The 26,840-nt window shown below is 58.7% G+C and overlaps 3 protein-coding genes and 2 long non-coding RNA genes across 9 annotated transcripts in view; 3 read left to right on the forward strand and 2 right to left on the reverse strand.

Moving 5' to 3' along the window:
- LOC113600367 (uncharacterized) lies at positions 1–10,333 on the reverse strand. Its single transcript, XR_008296472.1, has 2 exons — positions 10,194–10,333; positions 1–800 (listed from the first exon to the last, which is right to left on the reverse strand). It is a non-coding gene; the product is annotated as an uncharacterized LOC113600367 (long non-coding RNA).
- On the forward strand, positions 378–16,933 carry LOC113600383 (uncharacterized). 3 transcript variants are annotated; one of them, XR_008296474.1, is made up of 6 exons: positions 378–516; positions 8,268–8,362; positions 8,674–8,790; positions 8,928–12,968; positions 14,098–14,799; positions 15,811–16,933. It is a non-coding gene; the product is annotated as an uncharacterized LOC113600383 (long non-coding RNA). The 3 variants fall into 3 exon arrangements; XR_008296475.1 differs by lacking the exon at positions 15,811–16,933 and having other exon boundaries at positions 14,098–14,446; positions 14,610–14,635; XR_008296473.1 differs by lacking the exon at positions 15,811–16,933 and having other exon boundaries at positions 14,098–15,308.
- The window catches only part of IDUA (alpha-L-iduronidase), a 15,049-nt gene continuing 3,648 nt past the window's right edge, over positions 15,440–26,840 (reverse strand). Inside the window, exons 1-14 of one of the 3 annotated variants that reach the window (XM_053217734.1) lie at positions 20,594–21,120; positions 20,372–20,508; positions 19,048–19,133; positions 18,751–18,858; positions 18,383–18,478; positions 18,084–18,286; positions 17,782–17,961; positions 17,463–17,679; positions 16,933–17,145; positions 16,731–16,852; positions 16,529–16,654; positions 16,358–16,434; positions 15,850–15,950; positions 15,440–15,701 (exon numbers count right to left, since the gene is read on the reverse strand). In XM_053217734.1, coding sequence (XP_053073709.1) covers positions 15,595–15,701; positions 15,850–15,950; positions 16,358–16,434; positions 16,529–16,654; positions 16,731–16,852; positions 16,933–17,145; positions 17,463–17,679; positions 17,782–17,961; positions 18,084–18,286; positions 18,383–18,478; positions 18,751–18,847 — 1,539 coding nt within the window. In that variant the 5' untranslated portion in view covers positions 18,848–18,858; positions 19,048–19,133; positions 20,372–20,508; positions 20,594–21,120 and the 3' untranslated portion in view covers positions 15,440–15,594. The other 2 variants (XM_053217735.1, XM_027062713.2) reach the window with 2 other exon arrangements.
- The window catches only part of LOC106981826 (sulfate anion transporter 1), a 13,629-nt gene continuing 9,153 nt past the window's right edge, over positions 22,365–26,840 (forward strand). The window contains 2 exon segments of the mRNA XM_053217740.1: positions 22,365–25,222; positions 25,720–26,339. Of these exon segments, the coding sequence (XP_053073715.1) occupies positions 25,000–25,222; positions 25,720–26,339 (843 nt within the window). The 5' untranslated portion in view covers positions 22,365–24,999.
- LOC113600255 (sulfate anion transporter 1-like) overlaps positions 26,367–26,840 on the forward strand; it is a 3,305-nt gene continuing 2,831 nt past the window's right edge. Inside the window, exon 1 of the mRNA XM_027062818.2 lies at positions 26,367–26,763. Coding sequence (XP_026918619.1) covers positions 26,602–26,763 — 162 coding nt within the window. The 5' untranslated portion in view covers positions 26,367–26,601. The remainder of the gene's footprint in view (positions 26,764–26,840) is intronic.

The raw sequence follows: 26,840 nt of genomic DNA on the forward strand, positions 1-26,840 counted from the left end.
TTTTTCTATAAATTTTTTAAAATTTATTCGTTTATTTCTGAGTGAGAGAGAGAGAGAGAGCACGAGCGAGTGAGGGGCACAGAGACAGGGAGAGAGAATGCCGAGCCTGGAGTGGACTCGAGCTCACCCAACACAGGGCTCGAACTCGTGAGCAGTGAGATCACAGCCTGAGCCGAAGGCAGATGCTCAGCCGACTGAGCTACCCAGGCGCCCTGAAAAATCACGGTCACGGTGGTGCTCCACAGCAGCCTCTCGGTCCCCTCTGGACTTCCGTCCATGCTGTTGCATCAGGAACCCTGACTAAAGCAGCCTCTATCCTCGAAGGAGTCCCCTCTTCCAGGAAGCCTTCCAGAAAAGATTGCAACTGCAGAGGGCTTGGAAACCGACATCCCCAAGGCAGAGGAGAGCTGGGTGAGGGAGTGCCAGCAGCCACGATTTGGAGCTATCAAGGCCCACACTGCCCACCCTTCCCAAGCGAGTGAGAAGGCAGGTTCCCAAATCCTGTCTCCAGACCAGGTAGGCACTTCGTGGGTGGGTGGAGGTGAGCCCAGCCCAACCCTGTCCCGCGTGCGCCCTGAGGGAAGGCCTCAAGGGCAGACCTGAGTAGGCTTCCGGCACTTGGACTCAGGCCCCGCAGGTGGGGAGGGAGCACGGAGAGCTGGTTCCAGCCCGCCTGAGAAGGAGGGAGTGGGCGGGGGGCTGGCACTGGGGGTACAGACAGGCCTTCCCGGACAAGATGGGCAGGCGGGCGGAGGGGTTCTCGGCTACTGCAAAGGCTGCCCTGGACTTCAGGAACAGGTCTGTGAGGAGACACAACCAGAGCGTGAAAGCTCCGACAGGCGTGTAGGTCACCAAAGGCAGGTGTGTGGAAAGGTGGCTGTGACGTTGGGGGAGGTCACACACAAGGAAGTAGGCTGAATGCGCCACAGTCAGTGCGGGTGTGAGGGCCAAGGTGGATGCTGGGAGGGGTTACAGGCCGATGAGCAGCCCCGGGTGGGGAGGCAGTCCAGGCAGGTGGGCGAGGAGGTGTGGCCGCCCAGTGGGTACTGGTAGGGCCCCAGAGAGCTGCTCTGGGGTTCATCCCAGAGCCCTGTGCAGGGACACGCTGCCCCCTGGCCGAGGCACAGAACATGGTGGCCCCCACTAAAGAGTGCCCAGCTCTCCTTCCCAGCCTCGCCACTTCTGCACCCGCAGGCCCACCTTTCGGGGCTCCCCAGGCAGGAGCCAGGGCTGCCTGAATGCCCAGCCCAGGCCACTTCCTCCAGGAAGCCCTCCCGCCGCCAAGCTCCCACTGCCCCTTCCTGACAGCTGCCCTGAAACACCAAACCTGTTTAAATCCTCCCCCTTTAAGACTGAGACTTAGGGCAACTGGCTAACCTCCCTGTCTCGGTCCCCCCATCTATCATCTGGTCACACAGAGTTGCGGAGTTTCTGTCTCTCACCTGCCTGGCACAGGTGAACCCCCCAAAATATGTTGTTCTTCATAGTATCATTCAAGCATGACACAGTGAGCCCTGGCCCTGTGCCAGGTTCTGTCAGGGGGCTAGAGATGTGGGGTTTTGCCAGGAGGATGAGGCCTCAGCCCTCACACACATGGCATCGTAACAGCAGGTGTAAGGACTGAGAAATGCGTCAGATGGTGGAAAGCGCTTGGCAGGGAATTGAAACCAGCTGATGTGCAGGCTTCTGCTTCTGCTCCAGATGAAGTAACAGGGACCAGATTCACATGCTCTTGCCCGAAACAGCAAAAAAAAAAAAAAAAAAAAAAAAAGACAGAAATAAATATATGTGAAAAATAGCACCCAAAACACAGAGCATCACACAGCAAAGGATAATGATCCTTGAGAGATGGGACACAAGTGAGAAAGACTACAACCATCCCTGCTCCCCTGCTTGGAGAGGGTTTCCAGGGTTCAGTGTAGGCAGTGGGGACCCAGGCAGAGCCCCGAGGTCTCCCTCAGTTGAGGGGATGGAGTGGGGAGTCCCGGGAGGACAAGACGACCAGAGTTCACAGGGCAGAGTCCTGGAGAGGAAATAGCTGTGCAGAGAGGGAGAGATCCCCCAGAGATGCACAGAGGGTCAGCCTCCTGGCTTCAGCTGGCTGCAGGCTGGTACAAGAATTAGAAGGAAAAAACCCACCCAACTTAGAGGAAGAACCATCCAGAAGGAGGCAAGCCCATAGATGGTGGGAATAGTGTCTGTGTCTGACAGCCAGAGTTGGGAACCTCCTAATTTAAGGGGCATCAGTTAAAGTAGAAAGAAGGGTTTTGCTTCAGTAGCAGAGAAAAATCAACCTTAGACTACATATAGTTCTTTCTGGTCCTGCCCAACAAAGCTTAAAGACAAAACCCAAAAGGGTCACACAAGCTCCAAGTCACTTAACTGCATCCCAGAGACAAACATAAGGACACTTACAGAAATATAAAACTATCCAGCACCCAAAAAGGTAGAATACACAGTGTTTGACATGCAACCAAAAATAATTAGGCATGAAAAGAGGCAAGAAATTATAACCCATAATGAGGGAGAAAATCAATCAAAACTAACTCGGATGTGACAGAGATGATAGTATTGTTAGGCGAGAACATCCTTTACGCTCCCCGTGACCACATTCCACATGTTCGAGATGCTGGAGGGAAGCCTGAATATGTTAAGGGCAGATATGGATGATTTTTTTAAAGCCTCAAGTTGAACTTCTGGAAGTGAAAATTACAATGCCTGAGATAAAGAATGCGTTGAATGGGATTAATAGAATCTTGCACAAGAAAAGAATTGTGAGCTTGAAGTCATAGCAATAAAGCCCATCCAAATGAAACACCAAGAGAAAAGCGACTGAAAAGGGAAACGAACTAATTGTCAGGGAGCCACTGGGCAACTCCACAAAGGTGAGCTACCGGTGGAGTTGGAGTCTCAGAAGACAGGAGGTGGAAACAGGAAAGAAAATACATTTTAAGAAAATGGCCAGGTTTTTTTTTTTTTTTTTTTTACAAATGTAATGAAAAACATAAGCCCACAGTTCCCAAAGCTCAACAAAACTTAAACACAAGAAACATGAAGAAAACTACATTAAAGCTGGTACACCATTCTCAAAATGCTAAAGAACAGTTAAAAAGAAAATAGCGTAAAAGTATCCAGGGGAGCCAAAACAATCTTGGAAAAGAAAACCAAAGCTGGAGGCATCACAATCCCGGACTTCAAGCTGTGTTACAAAGTTGTAAGCATCAAGACAGGATGGTACTGGCACAAAAACAGATTAATGGAACAGAAGAGAGAACCCAGAAATGGACCCACAAACGTATGGCCAACTAATCTTTGGCAAAGCAGGAAAGAACATCCAATGGAATCAAGACAGTCTCTTCAGCAAGTGGTGCTGGGAAAACTGGACAGCGACATGCAGAAGAATGAACCTGGACCACTTTCTTACACCAGACACAAAAAGAAACTCAAAATGGATGAAAGACCTAAACGTAAGACAGGAAGCCATCAAAATCCTCGAGGAGAAAGCAGGCAACAACCTCTTTGACCTCAGTCACAGCAACTTCTTAATACATCTCCAGAGGCAAGGGAAACAAAAGCAAAAATGAACTATTGGGACCTCCTCAAAATAAAAAGCTTCTGCACAGCAAAGGAAACAATCAGCAAAACTAAAACGCAACTGACAGAATGGGAGAAGATATTTGCAAATGACATATCAGATAAATGGTTAGGATCCAAAATCTACAAAGAACTTATCAAACTCAACACCCAAAAAACAAATAACCCAGTGAAGAAATGGGCAGAAGACACGAACACACTTCTCCAGAAGACATCCAGATGGCCAACAGACACATGAAAAGATGCTCAACATCACTCATCATCAGGGAAATACAAATCGAAACCACAATGAGATAGCACCTCACACCTGTCAGAATGGCTAACATTCACAACTCAGGCAACAACAGATGTTGGCCAGGATGCGGAGAAAGAAGATCCCTTTTGCATTGTTGGTGGAAATGCAAGCTGGTGCAGCCACTCTGGAAAACAGTATGGAGGGTCCTCAAAAAACTAAAAATAGAACTACCCGAGGACCCAGCAATTGCACTACTAGGCATTTATCCAAGGGATACAGGTGTGCCGTTTCGAAGGGACACATGCACCCCCATGTTTATAGCAGCACTATTGACAATAGCCAAAGTATGGAAAGAGCCCAAATGTTGATCGATGGATGAATGGATAAGGAAAATGTGGTGTATATATATACAATGGAGTATTACTCAGCAATCAAAAAGAATGAAATCTTGCCATTTGCAACTACGTGGATGGAACTGGAGGGTATTATGCTAGTGAAATTAGTCAGAGAAAGACAAAAATCATATGACTTCACTCATATGAGGACTTAAGGAGACAAAACAGATGAACATAAGGGAAGGGGAGCAAAAATAACATAAAAACAGGGAGGGGGACAAAACAGAAGAGACTCATAAATATGGAGAACAAACTGAGGGTTACTGGAGGTGTTGTGGGTGGGGGATGGGCCAAACGGGTAAGGGGCATTAAGGAGGGCACTTGTTGGGATGAGCATTGGGTGTTATACATAGGGCATGAATTTCTGGAATCTACTCTTGAATGCATTGTTACACTATATGCTAACTTGGATGTAAATAAATAAATAAATAAATCTTATTTTAAAAAAGGTATCCAGGGGAAATTTTTTATATACAGGAGCAAAGAAAAGGATGTTTTGTTGATGTCCTGTTGGGTGAACACAGTGCGTGCAGGAAGACAGTGACGCAAGATCTTTACAATACTGAAAACGAAACCTGCCAACCTTCATTCTTTACTGTCGATAATGTCATTTGGGAACAAAGATGAAATGAGGACTTTTTCAGACATAAGGAGCTGGAAGAATTACTTACCAGCAAATCTATACTAGAAGAACTGTTAAAGGACATCCTCTGAGCAGCAGGAGGGTGGCACCGGATGGAAACCTGAACACACACACGCACACATGCACACAGACACACACACACACACACACACTATTAATAATAATAAAGAGCACCCGAGATGGTAGCTTCATGAGTAATAATAAGAAATGTTTTTCTTATTATTTAAATCTCTTTAAAAGACAATTAGCTATTTTTTTTTTTTTGTAGGCTCCACATCCAATGTGGGGCTTGAACTCAAGACCCTGATATGAACAGTCACATGCTCTACTGACTGAACCAACCAGACACTGTGAGAATCAGCTGTTTAAAGCAAAAACAACAACAGTGTATTGTGTGGCTTGTATCATATGAAAAAGTAAAATATATGACCACAAAAGCACAAAGTCTGGGAGGAAAAAGTGAAAATACAGTGTAACAGGGCTCTTTTACTACATGGAGACGGTATCATATTGACAGGAGACATTGCCAAGTTAAAAACATGCGGTATAAATCCCAAAGCAGTCACTAAAATAGTTGCACCTAATAAAGCAACAAAGGAGGGGTGCCTGGGTGGCTCGGTTGGTTAAGCGTGCGACTTCAGCTTGGGTCATGATCTTGCGGTTCGTGGGTTTGGGCCCCGCATCGGGCTCTGTGCTGACAGCTCAGAGCCTGGAGCCTGCTTTGGATTCTGTGTCTCCCTCTCTCTGCCCCTTCGCCGCTCATGCTCTGTCTCTGTCTTTCTCTCAAAAATAAATAAACATTAAAAAAAAATTTTTAAAGCAACAAAGGAGACAGATTGAATGAGGGTTTTATTGTTTGTTTGTTTGTTTGTTTACTTTTGAGAGAGAGATTGTGACCTGAGCTGAAGTCAGACACTTAACCGACTGAGCTACCCAGGCTCCCCGGAATGAGTTTTTTGTTTTTTGTTTTTTGTTTTTTTTTAAGACAGAAAGTAGGAAAAGTGGGGAAAACAATAGACAAGACAAATAAAAGATAAATAGCATGATGATAGATTAAACCCAACCACATCAATAATCACACTAAATGTAAATGGCCTAAACACCCCAATTAAAAAGCAGAGGTTGCCAGATGGGGTAAAATAGCAAGAGTCAACTCGGTGCTACCTATGTAAACACACTTCACAGACACAAATCGGGGAAAGTAAAAGGATGGGGAAAGTTATCCTATGCTGACGCTCATCAAAAGAAAGAAAACCCACAGTGAGAGTATCACCAGGGATAAATAGGTTCATTTTGTGATAACAAACTGATAACATCATCAAAAGGACATAACAACCCTAAATGTGCATGAACCTAATGACAGATGATAAAAGTCCATGAAGCAAAAACTGATGGGGGAAATGGGCAAATCCACAATTATACACAGAGTTCCACTCTCTTCTCCCAATATTAGATTCCACAAGTGGGCACAAAATAATTAGGGACATAGAAGACTTGAAAAACACTGCCACCTAACTTGGCCTAATTAATATTTATAGAAGAGTCTTTCATTTTCTGGGCCCAGGTCTCAACATATATAAAATAACTCAAGTCATTAAAAGAATGCTCTCTGACCACACTACAATTATATTAGAAATCACTAACAGAAAGCTATCTGGAAAATTCTCAAATATTTGCAAACCAAATAATCTGCTTCTTAATTTCCCATGTATTGAAGAAAAAACAAAATGAAAATTAAAAATTATTTTAAACTAGGGGGCACCTGGGTGGCTCAGTCAGTTGGGCAACCGACTCTTGATTTTGGCTCAGGTCATGATCCCAGGGTCATGGGATCAAGCCCCACATTGGGCTCCATGCTGAGCATGCATCCTGAATGGAATTCTCTTTTCCTCTGACCCTTCACCCAGCTTGTGCTCGCTCTCTTTCTCTCAAAATAAGTAAATAAACTTAAAAAGTTATTTTGAACAAAATGGAAATGAAAAGACAACATGTAAAAAAAAAACCCTGTGGAATGCAGTTAAAGCAGTACTTAGGGAAATGTATACCACTACACATGCATTTTAGAGAAGACATGATTCATTGACCTTAGCGTCCATCATGAGAGCAGATGAAACCCAAAGTAGACAGAAAAAGAAATAAAAAAGGTCACATTAGAAATCAATGAAATAGAAACATAGAGAAAAATAATGAAACCAAAAGCTGTTTCTTTAAGAGAATCAGTAAAATCAATAACTCTCTTACAGATGGATCTGGAGTTAAAGAGAAATGAAACAGGAATTGATATCAGGAATGAGAGAGGCTACACCACTATGGGTCTAACACATGTTAATATAAAAACAGGAAATATTATTAACAACTTCACACCAACAAATTCGACACATTAGATGAAATGGAAAAATTCACTGATTATTAAAAACTGCCAGAGCTCATTCTACAAGAGATAGGGAGCCTGAATATATCTATCAAATAGTTTGAACTTATAGTTAAAAACCTTCCCACAAAGAAAACATCACACCCAGAGGACTTCACTGAGAAATTCTACAAAACATTTAGGGAGGGGGGAGCCTTGCTGCCTCAGTCAGTGGAGCGTGTGACTCCTGATCTCAGGGTGGTGAGTTCGAGCCCCACATTGGGTGTAGAGATTCCTAAAAACAAACAAACAACAAACAAACAAACAAACACACACACACACATCTGGGGAGGAAACAAAACCCATTTTACAAAAATGCGACCAGAAAAGGGAAGAAAAGGAAACACCTCCCAACTCATTCCATGAAACCAGCAAGTATGAGAAGGGATAACATATGGTGATCAGGTGGGGTTGAGCCCAGGGATGCCAATTAGCATTTGAAAATCCGTTAGTGTAAGTTACCATATTAACTGAAAGAAAAGCCGAAAGATTATCCCGATAGATATAGACACAGCAATGGACAGAATCTAGTACCTGTTCCCGATGGAAAAAAACTCTCAGCAAACTAACCCTGGAAAAGGCTTCTCCAGTCTGAAGAAACATTACTGTTGACATCACACTTAATTATTAAAGACTAATGCTAAAGCTCGCTCTAAAATCGGAACAAGGCGGTGGGTTTGCTCTTTCCACTCTGCTATTCTACGTTGTACCTGGAGGTTCGAGCCAGACGGATTGGAAAGAAGTAAGTAAAATGGCCTTGATTTGTAAATGACATGATCATCTATGTAGAAAATTCTACGTCATCTGCGAGAAAAAAGCCACTAGAACTAATATTAGCGCACCTTCCGAGACGCAAGATCAATGTAGGTCTGCGCTGAACACAACTCCCCACGCGGGTGCCACGACCACTTTGGAAACCAGTTTAGCAAGCGTTTTCAGAGGTAAGCACACGTCACATCTAGTCCTATGAGCTGGTCATTCTACTCCCAGGTGTTTACCCGACAGAGAAGAAGGCGCGTGTCCCTACAAAGACTGGTGCACGGATGTGATAGCCCCAAACCGGAAACCACACAGATGTCCCACAAGTGAGTGGGCACCCGGACGGGACCCAGTCAACAGTAGAATGAAACAGGTGTCTCAAGGGAAAGAAACGTTAAAAGTAAAGAGTGCACATTGCATGATGGCATCTGTGTAACATTCTAGAACAGCCAGTGGCTCTGCAGGGACAGGGCAGGGTCCGGGGACGGGGGAGGCATGGGGACGTCTGGGGGTGATTGATGATGTTGTCTGGACTGTGGTCTTGGATGTAAATGTGCCAAAACGTATCCAATTGTACACTTTCAATAGTGCACATTATTGGTTCCGTTATGCTTCAGCAAAGGCGTTGTTTTAAAAGACAACCCAGATTGACGTGCTGGAAGGGCAGAGGAGAGCCCTCCACGGAGCGGTCAGGTCAGGACGCGGCTGAGGGGACAGGCCTGCAGCACACGGACGCCGCATCAGTGTTTGTTGAGTGAGTACATGAATGCCCGACTCGGGGATGCAGATCGTTTTAGACGTCTTGACACACGCACAACCTCTTCGGTTATGCTTTTCCTCCTGTCGCTGCTCTCTCAGCTTGAGAACCTCACTGCAGCTTTCCCTCAACAGAGCCCAGGGCTGGCCTCCTTCCTGCATCTGTTCTGGAACCACCGCTTGGCCAGACCGGGACCCACTTACTCCTTCCTCTTCGAGGGACACGGGGGGTGCTACCTGTGACTCTCAGCCACAGACAGCGTACGGGGGGCGGCCCCACACACATCCCTCTGAGAGGTGAGCTCGGAGGAGCAGCCCCTGGTCTAAGCCTTGACCTGGGAGCCCCTTCCCGGGGTTGGCTGTCCCCACAGAAGGGTCACCGGGTGTGGGTGTGTGACACCAGTCCTGCTTCACGGCAGGCTCTCCCAGGACGGGGCGCGAACTCCTGGGGCTGACCAACACTCCTGCCGAGAACCAGCCTCAGGCCCCTGCGTATGTGCACCCCTGGTCCCTGAGGGGATCCCCCGCCCCTGCCCCCGGCCTGGGCAGGCCAGGCCATCCTGAGGAGGGCCGACCGGTGGACAAGCCTCCCTGGTGGCGAAGCCCAGCTCACACTGTCATTGGCCCGGGGTGTTCCTTCTCAGGCTTCTCTGTAGCTCTCCCCAAGGGTCGTGGTCTGGAGCGGGAGGCAGGAGCTGGGGACGGTGCTGGCATTCACGGCCCCCTCCCGCCTACCACACACGACGTCCCCTGGAGGGACGGCCATCGTGCCAGCCCGCCCGGGGCCCCTGTGTGGCCGGTGGGCGACGGGGCTCTGGCCACCTCTGGCTGCTGAGTTGGGCACCCACAGCCCAACTTGGCTCGGGCGGGGAGGGGCCGCTTGCAGAGGCCTTCTCCTCTGCCAACCCAGGTGGAGACCCTCGACCAGAAGGGTGTCGGGGAGACTTCTGGCCTGGTGTCAGGGTGCCTGGGCCGCGCCCCAGTGGCCATGGCAGATGGTAACGTCTCGGTGCTGGGCCGGACAGTGGCACGCATGAATCCCGGCAGCCACACCCCGCACTCACCCAGCCTGGGAGGGGTGTGCACCCGTGCCGTCCCATCACGCCAGGGGCCAGGTTCCATCCACACCCTCCCACTGCCCAAGCTGCCCCAGCGCCCTCTTTGGGCTGTGAGCGAGGGCACCAGGCTCAGGGTGTCCCTCCTCTGCAGCCGCGCCACCCCTCCTGCGGCCCTCAACGGGGCCCCCCTCCCCTACCCTCCCCCAGCAGGCCCACTGCCGGCCCCTCCCTGTGCTGGACTCCAAGTCATGCCTGGTTTGGTCTATGCACAAGCTGGGAGGAGTCCAAGGGCAAGGTTAGAGGCCTCGGGCCTGCGGGGCACCCCTCTCTTCCTCCCTCGCACCTGGAAGGGTAACACCCCTGCCTGGGGCTCCCTTGGGCTTTCTGCTTCCCGACCCGCCTCTGCAGCCGGTCCCTGCGTCGAAGCCGGAGTGCGCACGTCCTCCCTGCCGGGGCCCTGACCCACGGGGCCATCAGCACTGGCAGTGGCCCCAGGACACGGACCTTCCACACGGGCTCCTGGCACGAGGCGGCTCAGCTCTGAGGAGTTGGGGGTTGACCCTGTGGCTGGGAAGTGGCGTCACGGGCACTCAGGCTCCCCGGGCACAGCGCAGGTGGAAGCAGAAAGGGAAGAAGGGAAACTGAGCGGGGCCACGTGGGGCCGGGTCTCTGTGGCCACTGGGTGGCGCAAGGCTGGACTCGCGGAGGTCCCCGTTTGCCGAGGAGTAGCGTTCACGACTTGTAAACTGCTTGCAAACTGTCCCTCAGGAGGGACACCCGAGACTTGAGAAGGACACGGGGCCAAGGCCGCTCGGTCCTCTAGCCCAGGGCCATGAAGCCCTCGCCCGTCACATCCACATCCGTGCCCGGTCATCCCTCCGCCTGCAGAACCCGAGGAGGTGCGACCCTAACACGGCACCCCACCCCCCCCCGGGGCGAGGAAGCCTGGGTCTCCGCGGCTGCCCTGACAGGAGCCCGAGAAGCCTCATGGCAGCGTATCTCGATCGGCACACAGGTGCGTGATGGTGCGGCCACGGGGACCAGGTGTGCGGAGCCGGTCCGAGCGCCTGGAGTGGAGGAGGCTGGCTGCCCACCGGCAACTACAGCGCCACCCGCCTCGGGACCTGCCGCTCGGGGCCTGGGGTCCTGGCCGTGCCCGAGACAGGCCAGTGAGTCGGATCAAGTCCTGAGGGGCCCCGGGCGGCCCATACGTGGGTGTCTCTGAAGTGGCGGACCGCAGGCGTCTTCTGCAAACAAGAAGAGACCGGTTACGTGCAGGGCGCCAAGAGACGAAGCAGACGTCAGCTTCCAAAGCACCTGCTCGGGGGAACTGCAGGCAGATGGTGTCTGGTGGGCCATTCTCAGACACGACCAGTCACAGTGACGCTCCAGAGCCCTTGATGGAGGGGCAGGTCGGGTCCCCTAAAGGAAGAGCTCGTAACACAGCTGCTGGCACGTGTCTCCAAGTGCATATGGGGCACTGTGACTGCTCTCAGACCTCTGGGGGTTACTGGATAATGGCCCTGAGATGATGCCAATACCATCACCTGAAAGCCATTACAGTGGTGGCGGGGGGCAGTAGAGGTGGCACTGGCCGAGTCCGTGAGCCCGAGGGCTCTGCAGACTCTGCCTTCAGGGCCTTCTGTAGTCCCCGGAACGTAGAGGGGGGGCGTTTCTATGTAACCAGTGGCCCGGCCATTGCGGAAGCCCCCAGGCCGGCCCCTCCCTGCCCAGCCCAGACCAGCACAGTTGTGCGACACCCGCAGAGATCGGTTCCGGCGTCAGACCCTTGGGAGCTGCCAGGGGGCGGATCCCTTCTGTGTTCACACAGCTTGCCGGATGCTGCCAGGACAGGTGACCACCACGTATCCTGTGCCGAGGCCGATCGTAGCTGAGAGTACGGAGAAAACCACATGTGGTTCCGTCACCTGATCCACGGCTAACCTGCATATGCTTTTTCTATCCTCAGCGAAGAAGAAAATCGGAACAGCCAGTTTTCGTACAACGCAGAGGCCAGCACGCTCCCACGGTGCCCCTTGATGGCACCACCCCCGTCTTAGTCTGGCCCTTCAGGGATCTTGGTTTTCTCGAGGACACTGCCCGGCCGGCCGGCCGAACTTGGGCAAGTACCCTGCATGCCCTGGTAAGACCCGTGGTGACCACAGGGTGGGAAAGGCCAGGAGCTTCCAGGAAAACCTTCGGGATCCGATGGTCTAGGAGATGCCGGCACGTCCTGTCTGAAGTAAGGTAATTTGCTGCGCCCGACAGCACCTGCTTCTGCGAGGCCCGGTGCTCGGTGACACTCTAGACTTGGGGTGCGGCACGCACCAGTACACGCCCTCTTCTCTAGCCGCTTTCCTGGGCATCGGGCAGTATCGGCAAGAGAAGTCCCTGCAGCTCATCCAGGCAGGACACAGGCCACTCGCCACTTGGGTGGACGGCCCATCGGGCCCACATTGCCAGTGGTAGGTGCCCACAGGAGAAAGCCCTCCAGCCCAGACTCCTGGCGCCCTAGGGCAAGGCCACTTCCTCCTGATCAAAATCAGTTATGCACTCGAGGGGGCGCCTGGGGGGGCTCAGCGGGTGGAGCGTCCGCCTTCAGCTCAGGCCATGATCTCGCAGTTTGTGAGTTCCAGCCCCGCGTCGGGCTCTGTGCTGACCGCTCGGGGCCTGGAGCCTGCCTCGGAGTCTGTGTCTCCCTCTCTCTCGGCCCCTCCCCAACTCACTCTGTCTCTTAAAAATAAACATTGAAGAAAATTAATTATCCACTTGAAAAGGGGCCCTGAGCTGGGGCCGAAGTCTGGCCCCATCTCCCCAAGGGCCATGTGACCCAAGTGCCCCCTGAGGACCAAGTGCATGCAGTGTTCCCTCCCGAAGGGAAACTAGTAGGGACTGGCCCAGGAACAGCTGGAAGTCAGTGGAACAGACAGGAAGTGCCGGCCCCCCTTGCTCTCAGCCCACCCGGGGCTTTACCGGGGAGGGGGGCGGGGGGGAGGTTCCTGATGGCTGTTGGGATACGAGAACATGCAGACACGGTTGTGGGCAAAGGCACACACGTACGGTGCCTCAGCGGGCCGAACCCAGCCCACGCACCGGGCCCGGCCCGGCTTCGCACAAGGTATCGTCCAGGGGGGTGGGCGGCTGGCCAGACTCCTGAAGCCCAAGACGGGAAACTTGAGGACGAGGTTGGGGGAGAAGCACGGAGGGAGGGTGTTGTGTCCCACGGACACACCTGCCTGGATCTGGGGGTGTCCCTGCACCTGGGACTCAGGCCTCCCTGCCACCCCAGTGCTATCCCCCCGAGCCCAGGCAGAGAGACTGCGTGTGGGCCAGTCACGAGGACTCCCCAGCTCTCGGGAAGCCCAACCACAAATCCGCAAGGACCAAAGCTACCTGTCAGCGGGTCGGAGAACGGGGATGCGTCGGCAACCTGACAACACGGAAGTTGCAGTCACAGTGGGGACACCACGACCGGCAGAGGGTACGGCGGTGCCATCCTGACTGCCCCGGAGCCACAGCCACCTCCAAAGGAGGGACTCCTCCGACCTCCGGCTTGAGCTAGGAGCTCAGGGCTGAGGTGCAAACTCTGTCCGTGTGCTGCCGTTCCACCAAAACCCAGAACCCAGGGCTGCGGGGGCGGGGGCAGCCTCACTGCCCAGGGAATCTCAGCTCTTCCAGCTTGAAGGTCCTGGCATCCGAGGAAGGGCCTGGCCCACCGGGCGACTCAGTCCCCCTCCTGTAGGCCGGGAGCCCAGGGGCTCCATCGGGTCCTCAGACCACTGAACCAGCAGGTAGAGAAGACGCTGTTTTACTAGTGGGGGATGGGTGCCAACCACCAGGGGAAAATGGGGTAGGTGCTCATTGGGAGTTGAACCGTATGCCCCCCCCCCCACTTTTTTCCCCCTTACTGTTTATTTTTGAGAGAGAGAGAGAGAGGAAGGGAGAGAACACGCACAAGCACGGGTGGAGGAGGGGCAGAGAGGGAGACACAGCATCCGAAGCAGGTTCCAGGCTCTGAGCTGTCAGCACAGAGCCCAACGCGGGGCTTGAACCCACGAACTGCGAGATCATGACCTGAGTCGAAGTCGGACGCTCAACCGACTGAGCCACCCAGGCCCCACTATCCCCCACAAATTCTTATGTTGAAGTTCTAACCCCAGGGTCTCAGAACAGAATTCTATCTGCAGGTGGGGCCTTTACAGAGGAGACTGCGATGAGGTCAATCCACGTGACTTATATCCTTCCAGGCAGGGAACACAAGGACACAGACACGTGCAGGAAGGAGGCAGCTGTGCACGAGCCCAGGAAAGAGACCTCAAAGGAAGCAACCCTGCCCACACCTTGATGTCAGACTGGCCTCTGGGGCTGGGAGAGAACGCGTTTCTGCAGTTGGAGCCATGCGGGACTTTGTCACGCTCTGTCGTGACCACTGAGCTGGCTGAGACAGGTTTCATGAAAGGACGGGAAGACCATGCCTAGAACCCGGGGACTGCGCCTTTGGGTGACAATAGCAGTCAGTGGGTAACGGTGCCCCACAGAGACACACGGACTGGGCCCCCCAGGCACTGAGGCACCCACGTGGGGCAAGAGGAACAGGTAAGGACTTTGGGGTTCAGAGGGATGGACAGTCATGCTGACTTCCCGCGATCGGGCAGTTGGGGGCACCTGGTGGCTCTTGGGTTTTGCACGTGGACAGGGGACCGGCAGGTTTTGGAGAGCCAGAGGGGCTGAGTAGCTCTGGTCTTCCTCTGCCCTTCAGACCTCCCCCCGTCCTGGGCCCCCCGTCCTGAGCCCAACGTAGCCCCGGAGGGCAGCAGAGGAAGGGAGATCAGAGCCACCACACCCGCACTCCTGCTCACAGGGCCCCCTCCCCGGCTGGCTGCGACCCCGGGCTGAAGGTCTCTGCTCCTCGCCAGGTGGCCTCTCCACACCTTTCTGTCTCTGGACCGGTAAGGGTGCCCCCACCCGCTCCATCTGCCTGGGGCGGGGTATGGGTGTGGAAAGGGGTCCCGGGGTCCTGTACAACCTGTGCAGCTTCCCTGCCCGCGCCACACCCCTGCAAACGGTCCCGGGTCATCCTGGTCTCAGCGTGCTGTTTCCTTCTGGGCTCAGGTATAGAACTGGGATGATCATGCCGGCAGGCGCAGCCTACAGGTGGCGCTGCAGACCCTTTCGGCCGCTGGCCACGGTTGGGGCCAGATAGCTTGGAAGCCCCACCCGACCTCCCACCTGGGGGTACAGGGGACAGCCTGTCCGGGCTCAGGAAGGGGGTCCCCTCCTGGGCTCCAGCCTGACCCAGGCAGGACCCCTCCAAGCACAGCCTCAGCCCCTGTTCTGCAGAACGGGCCGGGGACAGCAATGGGGCCACCACACCCAGCAGTGATGCCAGAGACCCCAGGCAGGCAGGGTAGCTGTCCTAATGGCAGCCGGACCTCGGTCCCCCTGTGCTCAGCGTGCTCCCCATCCTGGCTCCCGCAGTGGGGGAAAGCACTCTGGAAGTGGGGGGGGGGGGGGGTTGGCGGGGAAGGCCTTGCTGGAACCAGGCCCCGACTTGGCTGCACGCCCATCCACAAAGGCCAACCCCAAGACTGATGAGCGGAAAGGCACTTTAAGGAGGCGAGCAAGTCACAGGACAAGGTGAACAGAGCCAAGTGATGGCCGGCGGTGGTCCAGCCCGCCTCAGCTCCTGGCCGCCCGGGGTCACCGGTCAGCTCCAGCTCACAGTCACTGGGCAGCGGCAGCCCTCACGGGGCAGGGACCTCCACGTACTGCACAGGGTTCGAGAAGGGGCCTGGTCGGGCCCAGTAGTCCACCGCTCGAACCCGGTAGGAGCCAGATGTGACAGCTGTGTCTGAGGCAAACAAACACGCGTGTTCTCGAGTGGGTGCCTCCTTGAACCCGCCCCAGGTTCCTGGAGTCCCCTAACCCTGGCCTTTACGAAGCCCTGGACCCCACCCCAGGGAACACCGTGCCGAGGCCAGCGCGATGGGTGAACATACCTGGGCTGAACACAAAGAGGTTAAAGGTCGACGGCTTCCTGCTGACGGGAGCGTACCCCTCACCACCTGCAGAGAACTGGACCTCATACGTCCACAGGCACCTGGGAAGGTCAGTCAGGACCGGGGCTGGCGTCCAGGTGGGGCAAGTGTAGACACCGCAGAGTTACAGCCCTATTGCCTACAGCCCCTTTTCTGACTCCTCCCGGGTCCCTGTACTCTTCCTGCAACGATGACGGGCCAGCTCGATGAAGAGAAGGGACAGGGGCTCGACTGCCACCTGTAAACGTCCCCTGTGGGCACCCCGCTCCCCCATCAACAGGTGTGGCGTCTTGGGCCATTTGTGTGGTTGTGCGAACAGCGGTGGCCAGGGTGTGAGGGGCAGAGGGCTTGGAGGACCACAGCTGAGTGACCACGTGGGCACTGCAGCCTCCGGGGACCAGAGTGGAGGGCAGGGGGAGGATGAACAGAACGGGGATTAGGGGTACCGGGAATGAACCCACTCACGCACTTGGAGACCACATGCTCATCTGACCAGACCAAGAGCACCTGCCCACTGGTCAGGGGCAGAGCCCGGAGCTGGGTCACCTGCAGGGAGAGAGGTGTCGTGACTGGGGGGTGGGCGGGGGGGGGGGGGGGGGCTGGAGGGACCCGGGCAGTGGGGGAGGGGGCCGCCACTTGCCTGGCCTGGCGGCTTCTCTGGGCGTGCGCACACGTGCACCAGCAGGAGTGAGGGCAGTCGGAGCTCCGGCTGAAGCGTCAGGCGGCCGCTGGCAAGGAAGGGGCGCGGCGCCGTGGCCACCGGGTCCTAGGGGCAGGGACTGGTACTCGGGGCCTTGGGACCTTGGGAGCCTCCCCGCCCCGTTCCCACCCTGCCCTCGGACCTCGGCTGCGCGCATGTGCCGGAACTCCTCTGCCGAGGGGAAGACGGGCCGGCCGAGGCGCTGCCACTCGCCGTGAGGGCTGCAGAACCGGTTGTCCAGGTAGAGTGTGACGTAGACGAGGCCTGCGGAGCCAGACGCTGGGGCCACGCCTCGCCGGGCCCGCCCCCTCCAGAGCCACCCCTTCCCCGGGACCCCAGCTCACCCGGCCCCGGGGGCACCCCGTGCAGGCGCAGGGTCAAGGCGATGCTGCGGTTGGGGTGGGTGCGCGTGTCGTCGCTCGCGTAGACCAGCACCGTGGCGCGCCAGGCGTCAGCGGGGCCGGCCGGGTGGTGCGCGCTGGCCAGCACGCCCACCGTGTGGTTGCTGTCCAACAGCGTCCCGCCCTGCCACACCTCGGCCCAGAGCTGCTCGCCGTCTAGGGGGCGTGGAGCGGGGCTGTCGCTAGGCGGCAGTCGCAGCCCCTCTGCCCTCCCGGGGCCTCGCTTCCTGCCGCTCAGCCTCCCCCCCCCCACTGCCACTAGGGGTCCCCCACCGGGAGGCGCCCCGCCGGCCACAGCTGCTGCGGCCCAGCGCGCTGGGGCGGGGAGCTGGACCGCTTGGGGCAAGAGCCGCCCCCACCCCCGGTAGGGCACGGTCACCACTAGGGCCTGGAACGACCCCCTGCCTAACCGAGCTCCGGCCCGGGTGCACCGGCAGCCCCGTGGGCGCGGGGAAGGCGGGGCGGGGGGTTACCCAGCAGGGCCAGCAGCGCCATGGCGGTGAGCACCGGCTTGCGCAGCAGCTGCACGTGCGGCGGGCGGGTGTTGTTGACCTGGAAGCGCGCCGTGAGCGTGCGCTGCGTGAAGGGGTGCGGGTGGTAACTCAGGAAGGCGTTGTCGTTGCTCAGGAGCGCGTAGAGCACGGGGGAGCTGGTGTTGGCCACCAGCAGGTTCTGGTGCTGCGCAATGACCTGCGGGGGTCCAGGGGGTCGGGATGTCCCAGGCCGCCTCCCTGGAACCCGCCCTCCCAGTAAGAAACGCCGCCCTGGGGGGAGGTCCTTGGACGGGCCTACCTTCACCACCAGGGCCGCGTAGGTCACGTCGGCCCTCCAAGGCTGCGGCAGGGACCAGCCCACTAGCGGGTCAGCTTCGTCGTTGTAAATGGGGGTGTCGGCGAACTTGGGGAAGAGCCGCTGGATCTGTTGCACGGCCGCCTGCTCCTGCTCCAGGATGTAGATGGAACTGCCCGCGCCCTAGGGAGGCGGGCTTCAGGACCTCTGGGGCCAGCTCACGTGACTGCCGCTTAAGCGCGGGTAGGGCTGCGGCTGGCGGGGGTGCCCGGCCGGGGGAGGGGCGGGGGGCCCAGCGCTTGTACCTTCTTGTGGAGGGAGATGTAGTCCAGCCGCACGCCCAACTCTCCCGTGAAGAAGTTGGTGCCGTTGTGACAGTGGCCCAGGAGGCCCCAGCACAGCGGGGAGCGTGGCCAGGGGTGGAAGGAGTCCCCAGGGCCGCCCAGGCGCAGAGCGGGGCTGACGGCTCGCAGGCCTTCGGAGCAGGCGTCGTAGTAGTTCAGGAAGCCTGGGTGGGGGAGGGACCTCGGAATCCACACGCCAGCGCCTGAGGTGATGCTCCCGCCCCTTCTCAGCCCACAGGACCCCAGGAGGTGCCCCCCACCTTGCAAGGTCATGGACACGTTGTCAAAGTCGTGGTGGTCTGGCTCGTTCCACGTCTCGAAGTTCCACTTGGAAACGTGGGAGAGTCCGTACCTGTCTGCAGAGTGTCCCCACTGGCACACGTGCCCCCCAGGGGCAAGGCCAAGCCTATCCCAACTCCCAGGGAGACGGGCCCACGGTCGGAGGCTTGGAGGTGCTGACGACATCTCATTCCACGCAGGCCCACTGCACCCTGCCCGGCCTGCTGTCCCCATCCGGGGGCCCTGGCCCAGGGTTCGTGACAGAGGCCAACAAGGTGGCCGGGGTGATGCGGGAGGAGCCTCCCCAGGAGCACCCCCCCTTTCCCGCTAAGGCCTGTGCCCTGCCCACCAACGTATCTCCTGGCCAGGAGGGAGACCAGCTCCTTCCACTCAAACACCTGCTGCTTGTCCTCAAAGTCGGTGAAGCGTTTGGAGGGGCTGCCCATCAGCTCAAAGCCTGCGACACAAGAAGGTGGCTGTCCTGCCGCCCGCCTGCCACACGGCACCCGTGCTCCACCCAGCCCGGGCTCCACCGTGCCGGCACAGAGGCCAGCCTCCCCGGTGCCTCACCAGTGTGGACGCAGAGGAGCCGGGTGGTGGGGAGGGGGCAGGACTGGCAGACAGAGGGGTGGGGCTGGCTGCTCACCTGGGAGGAGCTGGTTCTCTCGGAGAAGATCCAGGAACCCATCCAGATGGGTGAAGTTGTAGCTCAGGCCTTGCTCCACTGACCCCCTATACAAGGACACTCGATGTCAGCGCAGAGAGAAGTGGGCCCCAGGCTGGAACTGAGGCCACGTGCATGCAGGCAGGGAGCCCGCAGGGTGCCGCACAGGGCTCAGATCCAGACTCCTCAAGGGTCCCTGTCTTGGGAAAACGCCAACGGCGGAAGCCTACCAGTCATTCACAGCCTAGTATGAACTGGTGTGCCTGTGCCTGAACCCCATGCCCAAGCCTTTGGGCTCAGGCATGGCACGAGGCAGGCAGGTCTTTTGGAAAAGATACAACAGGACGGAGTAGGGGAGGACAAGGCACACTGAAGACAGCTGGCCGTGGACTGGGGAGCCATGGGAGAAGAGCCTGGTAGGACCTGGTGGGTGCCATGCCTGTGTCTTGCATCACCTGGAGGTCAGGGCTCCAGAGTTGTCTCGACAGTACCCCTCTCCCCTCTCCCACACTCCGAGAGGCAACATGGGCGGTCAGAAAAGGGGGAAGGGCGGCCTCCCCCACACCCACCCCAGACCGGGGCCCAATTTCCTCCGGGTTCACATTCTGACAGGGGACAGAAATCATCAGGCAACTATTTGAATCTTTAAGGACACACCGGATGTACCACCAGGGAGAAGTGACAGGGACCAAGGGTCGGGCAGGGAGGGCCTCTCCGAAGTGACCACCAAGTAATGAGGCAGGCCAGCAAGAATGCCTCGGGGAGCAGATAGGCAGCATGTGCAAAGGTCTTGGGGTAGGAATAAAGTTGTGGTTGTCAAGCAGCAGAAAGCATCAAGTGTGCCTGGGGCAGAACAGGGTGCGGGCTGTGGCAGGTCACTGGAGGCCTTGTGCCCGTGGTGAGGACGGGACTGACTCACAAGGAAATGGGGCCCCTTTCAGAGGTCCAAGTGGAACACTGCCACGGCTTTAAGACTTTTTTTTTTAAGAGCAGTTTTTAATAAATTTTTTTTTAATGTTTATTCAGTTTGGAGAGAGACAGAGTTTGAGCAGGGGAGGGGCAGACACAGCATCCGAAGCAGGCTCCAGGCTCTGAACTGTCAGCACAGAGTGCGACGCGGGGCTCGAATTCAGGAACCACGAGATCATGACCTGAGCGAAGTCGGATGCTTAACCTACTGAGCCACCCAGGCGCCCCTTAAGAGATCTAGGCTCACAGCAAACGTGAGGGAGGCACGGGGATGCCCCACGCCCCCTGCCCCCCCCACAGCCTCCCCCGCGACCCACATCCCCACCAGGTGGTGCACCTGCTGGAGCTGATGCGTCGTCATTGCCCCGAGTCCACGGCAGGGTCACCCTTGGTGGTGCACGTCCCGTGGGTGTGGACGAGCGCGTGATGGCAGGCGCCCACCACCCTGGCGCCACACGGAGCTGCTTCGCTGCCCTAAAAATGCCCCGGGCTCCAGCTGTTCACCCTCCCCGCCTCCCCCTGACAATCGATGACCCTTTTACTGTCCCCGTAGTTCTACCTTGGTTTTGAAAGGGCCCCAGGCAGAGGTGTAGTGCCAGGACTGGGTGGTGGCCACAAAGGCAGCGGGAAGGACCTACAGCAGATTGCCGGGGCGGAGGGACGTCTGCTGATGAACAGGGGACATCTTACACAACGCTTCGGACTTCGCTTGAGCAGCTAGGTGGGCAGGGGTGCAGGTGGCAGAGGCAGGCAGGGGTGAGCCCACACGGAGGCAGACATCCAGGGGTGGAGCTGGCATTGGAAGCCGGCGGCCTTTCGGTCAGGCGCAGTGGGGGTGGGGCAGCGCAGGAGCAAGCGCTGAGCCTGGGGTGGGCCTGGGCGGGGAGGGGTGTTGCCTAGTGAGGAGCACAGGCAGGTGGGTGGCAGGGGCTCAGGTGTGAGAACACACCTGCTCTGTGGCTCCACCTGCGGGAGAGAGGTGCCAAATGTCAGGAGGGCCTGCACCGCGCCCTCTTGTGGAGGCGGGGCTTGTCCTGCGCGGTGGGCAGTCCGGCCAGGTGGGGGGTCACGACGCGATCCGGCCCTGGACAGCTTTTCATCTGTCAACCTCCCATCCCACGCCCCAGCCTGGCCGGCCCAGCGTCGTCTTCCCGGACACAGCGAGGACATGGATGAGTCAACGCCCCCCACCCCACGTCCTTCCCTCCCCCACCCCTCACTTCGTACGAGGTCAAGGCCGAGCCCGGGTCTGGCTTCCGAAGCCCACCTGAGGGACCAAGTCCAGCCAACCACGCGCAAGTGCCCCCTGCCTGTCTTGCCGGCTGGCCCCTCTGTGTAGGGGTGCGTCTTCCCACCAGGGGCTCAGCAGGACGAACTTTGGGGCAGCGGGGATCACCTCCCTCACCCGTTTCTCCCGCATCCAAAGGTCACAGCCGGTAGCAAAGAAAACTAACAAGCAGTTGGGTAAAAATTAAATGCACACAGCAGACCGTTCCAAAGTCCCACTACTGTGGGGGAGGGGGCGTGGGCCACGGGTGGTGGGGTGACCCGGTGGAAAGTGAAGGCATATGCAGGGGCTCGGGGCTTTCTCTGCACACCCTAGCAGCGGTAATCCCCGCCTGCTGAGCTTACACTGGGTAGGGGGCACCGCGGGGCTCAGATCAATGCTCCTGCACTTGGTGTGGGGTGGGGGGGTGAGGGGTGGTACCCCGGGGGGAGCCCCAGCGGCAGAGGCATCCGTAGCCTGTCACCCTGAGTAGATATGAGTGTCCCCTTCTCTAGCCAGCCTCCGCAGCCAAGGATAATCTGGGAGCTAATACACATGCCCCAGGGGCCAGAAGACCCGACCTCAGAGGCGACCCCTGGCCAACGAACCCGAACCCCGGGGAACGGTCCTTAGGCCCCGCCGTCCGCACCTTGGTCTCCCTCTGCCCGGCCCCGTTCAGAGAGAGGTTTGAGAAACCTAATTTAGGGAGGGGGCTGAGCAGCGAGGTGAAGCGTGCAGCCCACCCCAGCACTCCCCCTGCAGCGAGGCGCGGCTCTCGGAGGGCCCGGCCTCCACTCCGCGGCCCCCGCAAGGGTCCGAACGTGGGCACGGGGGCCGGGGCTGCGGCGGCGGCACAAAGGCCTCATTCACGCACGCGGCGGCGGGCGGCGGCTCCGGGGGCCCCCGCGGCAGGGCCTGAGCGCGTGCGCCGGAGGCAGAGCTGCGCCGGGGCCGGTGAGTGCGCGCGGGGGGGGGGGGGGGGGGGGGGCATGAGCGCGTGAGCGCGGGGCCGCGGCCGCGCGTGCTCGGCGGCGGGGGCGCGCGCTCCCGGCGCAGACGGACAGGAGGGGAGGGGAGCGAAGCGCACGGCGGGCCCCGGGCGGCTCGGAGGGGGAGATGCAGCGCGGATCCCCCGGCGCACCTGCAGCCTCGGTCCGGGGATGGGGATAGGGGGGTGTCAGGCTCCAGGCCAGCGCGGCAGAGGCCGCTTACTCTCCACCTTGCCACCTAGAACCTCGGGGCTCGCGGTAGGCGTGTCTTTAGGGAGAAGCTCGCGTCTGGTCTCCAGGGCCCCGGAGGTGGTCGGCCCCGTCTCTTCGCACTTAGGATCAGGATGCAATGTTTCCTTTCCAAAGGAGTGTGTTTGATCACTTGAAACGGTGATTTACGGGCAAATATTAAGGAAACAACCATGTGGCACAGAGCTGGGCAGGGGTCCCCCGAGGGAGGTTCCTGCCGGTCTGTACTAGACCCCACGGCCCCCGTCTCAGTGAGGTCTGCAGCTCCCTCCCGGCGCCCACCTTAGCGCCAGTGTGGGCGTCAGCAGCCCCTCTGGCAGGCAGGGGCCCAGAACCACAGGTCCCTCTGTGCCCCTCCAGACCCCAGGTGAAGGTCGCCGGCCTCAACGCACAAAGAAAACAGGCAGAGGGACGCGGTGGGGGCAGGGTCGGGGGTGGTGTCCTGAAATTCTCTCAAAGGTCACATGTGACCTCACTGTTATCTCCTCGCCTGATTTAGGCAGGCAGCCTGGACAGGGGCTGCAGGGTTATGAGGTCCGATCCCTGCCACCAAGGCCAGCCCAAGGCCAGCCTCCATGCTGCATCTGACTGGACAGGGGCTCTGGTGGGCCAAAAGAGCCCCTCCCTGAAATATCTCCACCTGCCACGAATCTCACCCCAGAACCTCCAGAGACCCCTGCCCTCCCTTCCTAAGACGGAGGAACGGCTCCTTCCTACATTAGGTCCCCACCCCAGGTGCTCCCTTTCTTACACCAGCACCCAGGCCCCATCCCCCACCCCAGCATGCACACACGCGCATCTGCCCTGGCCTCCGCTGCTCTGTGCCGAGTCCTCTGTGCCACACAGCCTGCGCTCTGTCCCCCATCTAGGGAGACCCCCAAGGGCGATGAGGCTCCCGCCTGGCAGGCCACCCAAGGAATTCTCTCTCTGCCCCCTTGCCAGTAGCTGGGACAGGAGACAAAGTTTATATGACCCCCTCAATAGCTACCCTCCTCTCTGCACCCTGAGGTGAACCTCATCTGCCCCAGGGAGGGGTCCGAAGCCCGGAACTGCTTTAGCTTGTCCCCCCAGCCCCAAACACGGCTTCTGGTCTGGGCAAACAGCTCCCTACCAGGGGCCAAGCGGGTCCTGGGCTGGACTCTGGGGGGGTAGGTGGACGGAAGACCCTCAGCTCTGTCCCAGGTAGATGGGAAAGCCCCCTGGGACGGGCCCTTCCCACGTAGCCCTTCAGCATGGCGGGAGGGGGGCTCCCCTTCACTGGGTGTAAAGGTGGGGAACCTGAGACTCAGAATCGTGTTAAAAACAGCTGTCCACCCTTTGTGGGGCATGAGAGTAATCATTTAAAGGGATCGCCTTCACTCCAGCTCTCCCAGGCAGACCCCACCTGCCTCAGAGAGACTGGAGACGCGGCAAGGCCGGGCACCTGCCAGTCACCGGGGGTTGGACCCGCACCCCACGGCAAGAAGGGCAAACCTGGCTGGCAGTGTGTCCCGATGCCTGGCGGCCCCCCCCCCACCCTGCCCACAGCAGTCCATGCGCATGTGCACACACATACTCAGCAACAGCCCCGGGCCTGCTTTCCACACGAGGCCACAGAACAGAGGCTGGGACACGGCTGCCCGGTGCCCGGCTGGCTCAGGTACACTTGGCCTGTGCTCCAGAGCAGACCAGAACCGTCTCATGGCAGAATAGGGAGGATGTCCAGGGATGGGATGAGGCGACCAGCCCCGACCCGGGTACCCCTCTCATCTCATCCTTGCCCACCCTTGGTCAGTCGTGCGACCACGGCAACGGGCCCCAGAGCTGCAGGCTCACATCCCAGGGCTGGCTGTGCTCGCGCGCCTCCCGCCCCCCAAAGGACCCCAGGACCCACGCGCCCTGCGCCAGCTCTTTGCTGCCCTCACCCACGCTGCCCCGTACCTGGAGCCCCATGGGGGGATGGGAGCTTACCAGAGGTGCACACACTCGCACTTACTTGTGAGCTGGGATTACAGCACAACTCCCTGGGTTAGCCACTCAGGTAACGCTCATCTGGGGGAAACCCATGACTCAGCAATCTTTGGGGTAAATAATTGAACCGCAAACCCAGTTTGGCTAAGCAGTCACATGGTAACCACAGAGCGCTGCCCGCGGTGGGCGCCAGACCTGCCGCGGCCTGGCTCCTGGCTCCGGCTCTGCGTCAGAACCCGCCGTCCACACGTCCCCACCGGCTAACAAGCCAGAGAGCTCTGGACGTGCAGGCGGCCGGCAGAGTCGGGCCTTGGAGCGCTGACAAGCCAGGGGCCTCGCTACCCTCCCGCCCACCCAGCCTGTGAGGGGCTCCCCAGGTAAGAATCATCCCGGGGCCCCGCCGCAGGGCCGTGGAGCCCTCAAAGCCACAGCAGAGGCCAGCTCCCTGGGTGAAGGGGAGGAGCAGGATGATTCTCGGGTTTCCTTTCCGGCCCCTCAGGCACAAGGCAGATGCCATTTCAACAGTCCTCATGCCACACACCCAGACCCTGGGGGGCTTGGGGGGACCCTTGTGTGGTGAGGTCTCCACAGGAAGGAAACACAACTCATGACGTCCCCCTAGTGCTCACGGGGGCTGTGCCTGCCAGGCCGTCCTCCACACCCCAGCGAAACTGCAGGCCGCGTGTCCTGGGCCAGCGAGTGAGAAGTCAAGGACGGGGCTGGGCCCCAGCAGGTGAGGTGCCCTTGGGACACAAGGGACAGTCCCAGACTTGCGCTCCATGGCGCACCTGTGTGGTCTGAGACCCAACCCAGGAGTGTGTCCCACAGTCCCAGGTGACGGGGCAGGTGACAGACGCCAGCCACCCCCACTTCCCTCCCGGCTGGCCTCGTCTAAGATCAGCCTCCCAAAGCGCGTCCCGGGAGTTCTGCCACGAGGACCGGGGGGGTATAGAGTGCTGCTGTGTGAGCAACCCCTCCGGGAGCAAAGATCTGGGGTCTCCCTATCTTCAAGGTTCAACAGGGGGCACCAGGAGGCGCTCTCCCTCTAAGCCCCAGGGCCCATGGTGCAGCGGTGATGGGAGGGCCGCCGGAGGGACCCCGGCGGCTTGGGTGGTGGAGAGGGGGGGCCTCTGGCGTGGACGTGGGCACGGGGAGGTGGGCCGGGAGCAGCGGAGCTGGGTCTGGCCACATGGGAGTCTGGGTCTCTGTGCCGCCCGCTGACCCCAGCAGGGATGCCCACCTCTGTTTCAGGTCTTCCCAGGATGGACGTGTCCCCCGACTGCACGCAGCAGGGCGGGGGGCTGGTGCTGGTCCGCCGGCGGCCCCCAGTGCCCCCGGGCCTGCGCGAGATGCTTAAAGCCAGGCTGTGGCGGGGCTGCTCCTGCAGCACGCGCGGGGCCTGGGCGCTGGTGCAGGACCTGCTCCCCGCCACGCGCTGGTTGCGCCACTACCGCCCGCGGGAGGCCCTGGCGGGCGACGTCATGTCCGGGCTGGTCATCGGCATCATCCTGGTGCCGCAGGCCATCGCCTACTCGCTCCTGGCAGGGCTGCAGCCCATCTACAGTCTGTACACGTCCTTCTTTGCGAACCTCATCTACTTTCTCATGGGCACCTCGCGCCACGTGTCCATGGGAATCTTCAGCCTGCTCTGCCTCATGGTGGGCCAGGTGGTGGAACGCGAGCTGCTGCTGGCTGGCTTTGACCCTGCCCGGGACGGCCCGGGGTCCGGGGACAACGGCACCACCCTCAACGCCTCGGCCACACTGGTGCTCAGGCCACGGGACTGCGGGCAGGACTGCTACGCCGTCCGCGTCGCCACCGCCCTCACGCTGGTGGCCGGGATTTATCAGGTGAGGGGCTGACCGCACTGGGGTTCTGCAGAGCCTGGGCGCAGGTCCGGACCGCCCGCTCAGCCACTCAGAGCAGGCCCCTCACTCGCTCGCCACCCCCAGAAGGGCCAAGGCCAGGGCGGTGCGGGGTCAAGGCCTCAGGGGGCAGCGGGTTTAGCCAGCAAGGGCGGGGTGGGCATAGGCGCAGGTGGGCACCGGGTGGCGGCCCGGACGGGGCACCCGAGGGTCTGAGGGTGCCCGGGAACAGGGACCCCGTCCAGGGATGGCTGGCCGGGTACGGCCTGGCCTGTCCGCCCTGATTTCACACCCTCCCAAGGGCTGCAGGTCTCTGGGGAGAGGGGACAGTGCCACCTGCAGGACAGGAGAAGGGAGCGGCTTTCCAGCGCCTGGAGCCCGCACGTGTGAGAGAAGCAGAAGCGAGCGTGTAAGGGCCCACGTGCACCTCCGTGTCTGCCGTGCCTGTGTGTGCACGCGCGTGGGCAAGGGACTCCAGACAGAGTC

The sequence above is a fragment of the Acinonyx jubatus genome, chromosome B1 (genome assembly GCF_027475565.1).
Source record: "Acinonyx jubatus isolate Ajub_Pintada_27869175 chromosome B1, VMU_Ajub_asm_v1.0, whole genome shotgun sequence".
Classification (NCBI taxonomy): Eukaryota; Metazoa; Chordata; class Mammalia; order Carnivora; family Felidae; genus Acinonyx; species Acinonyx jubatus.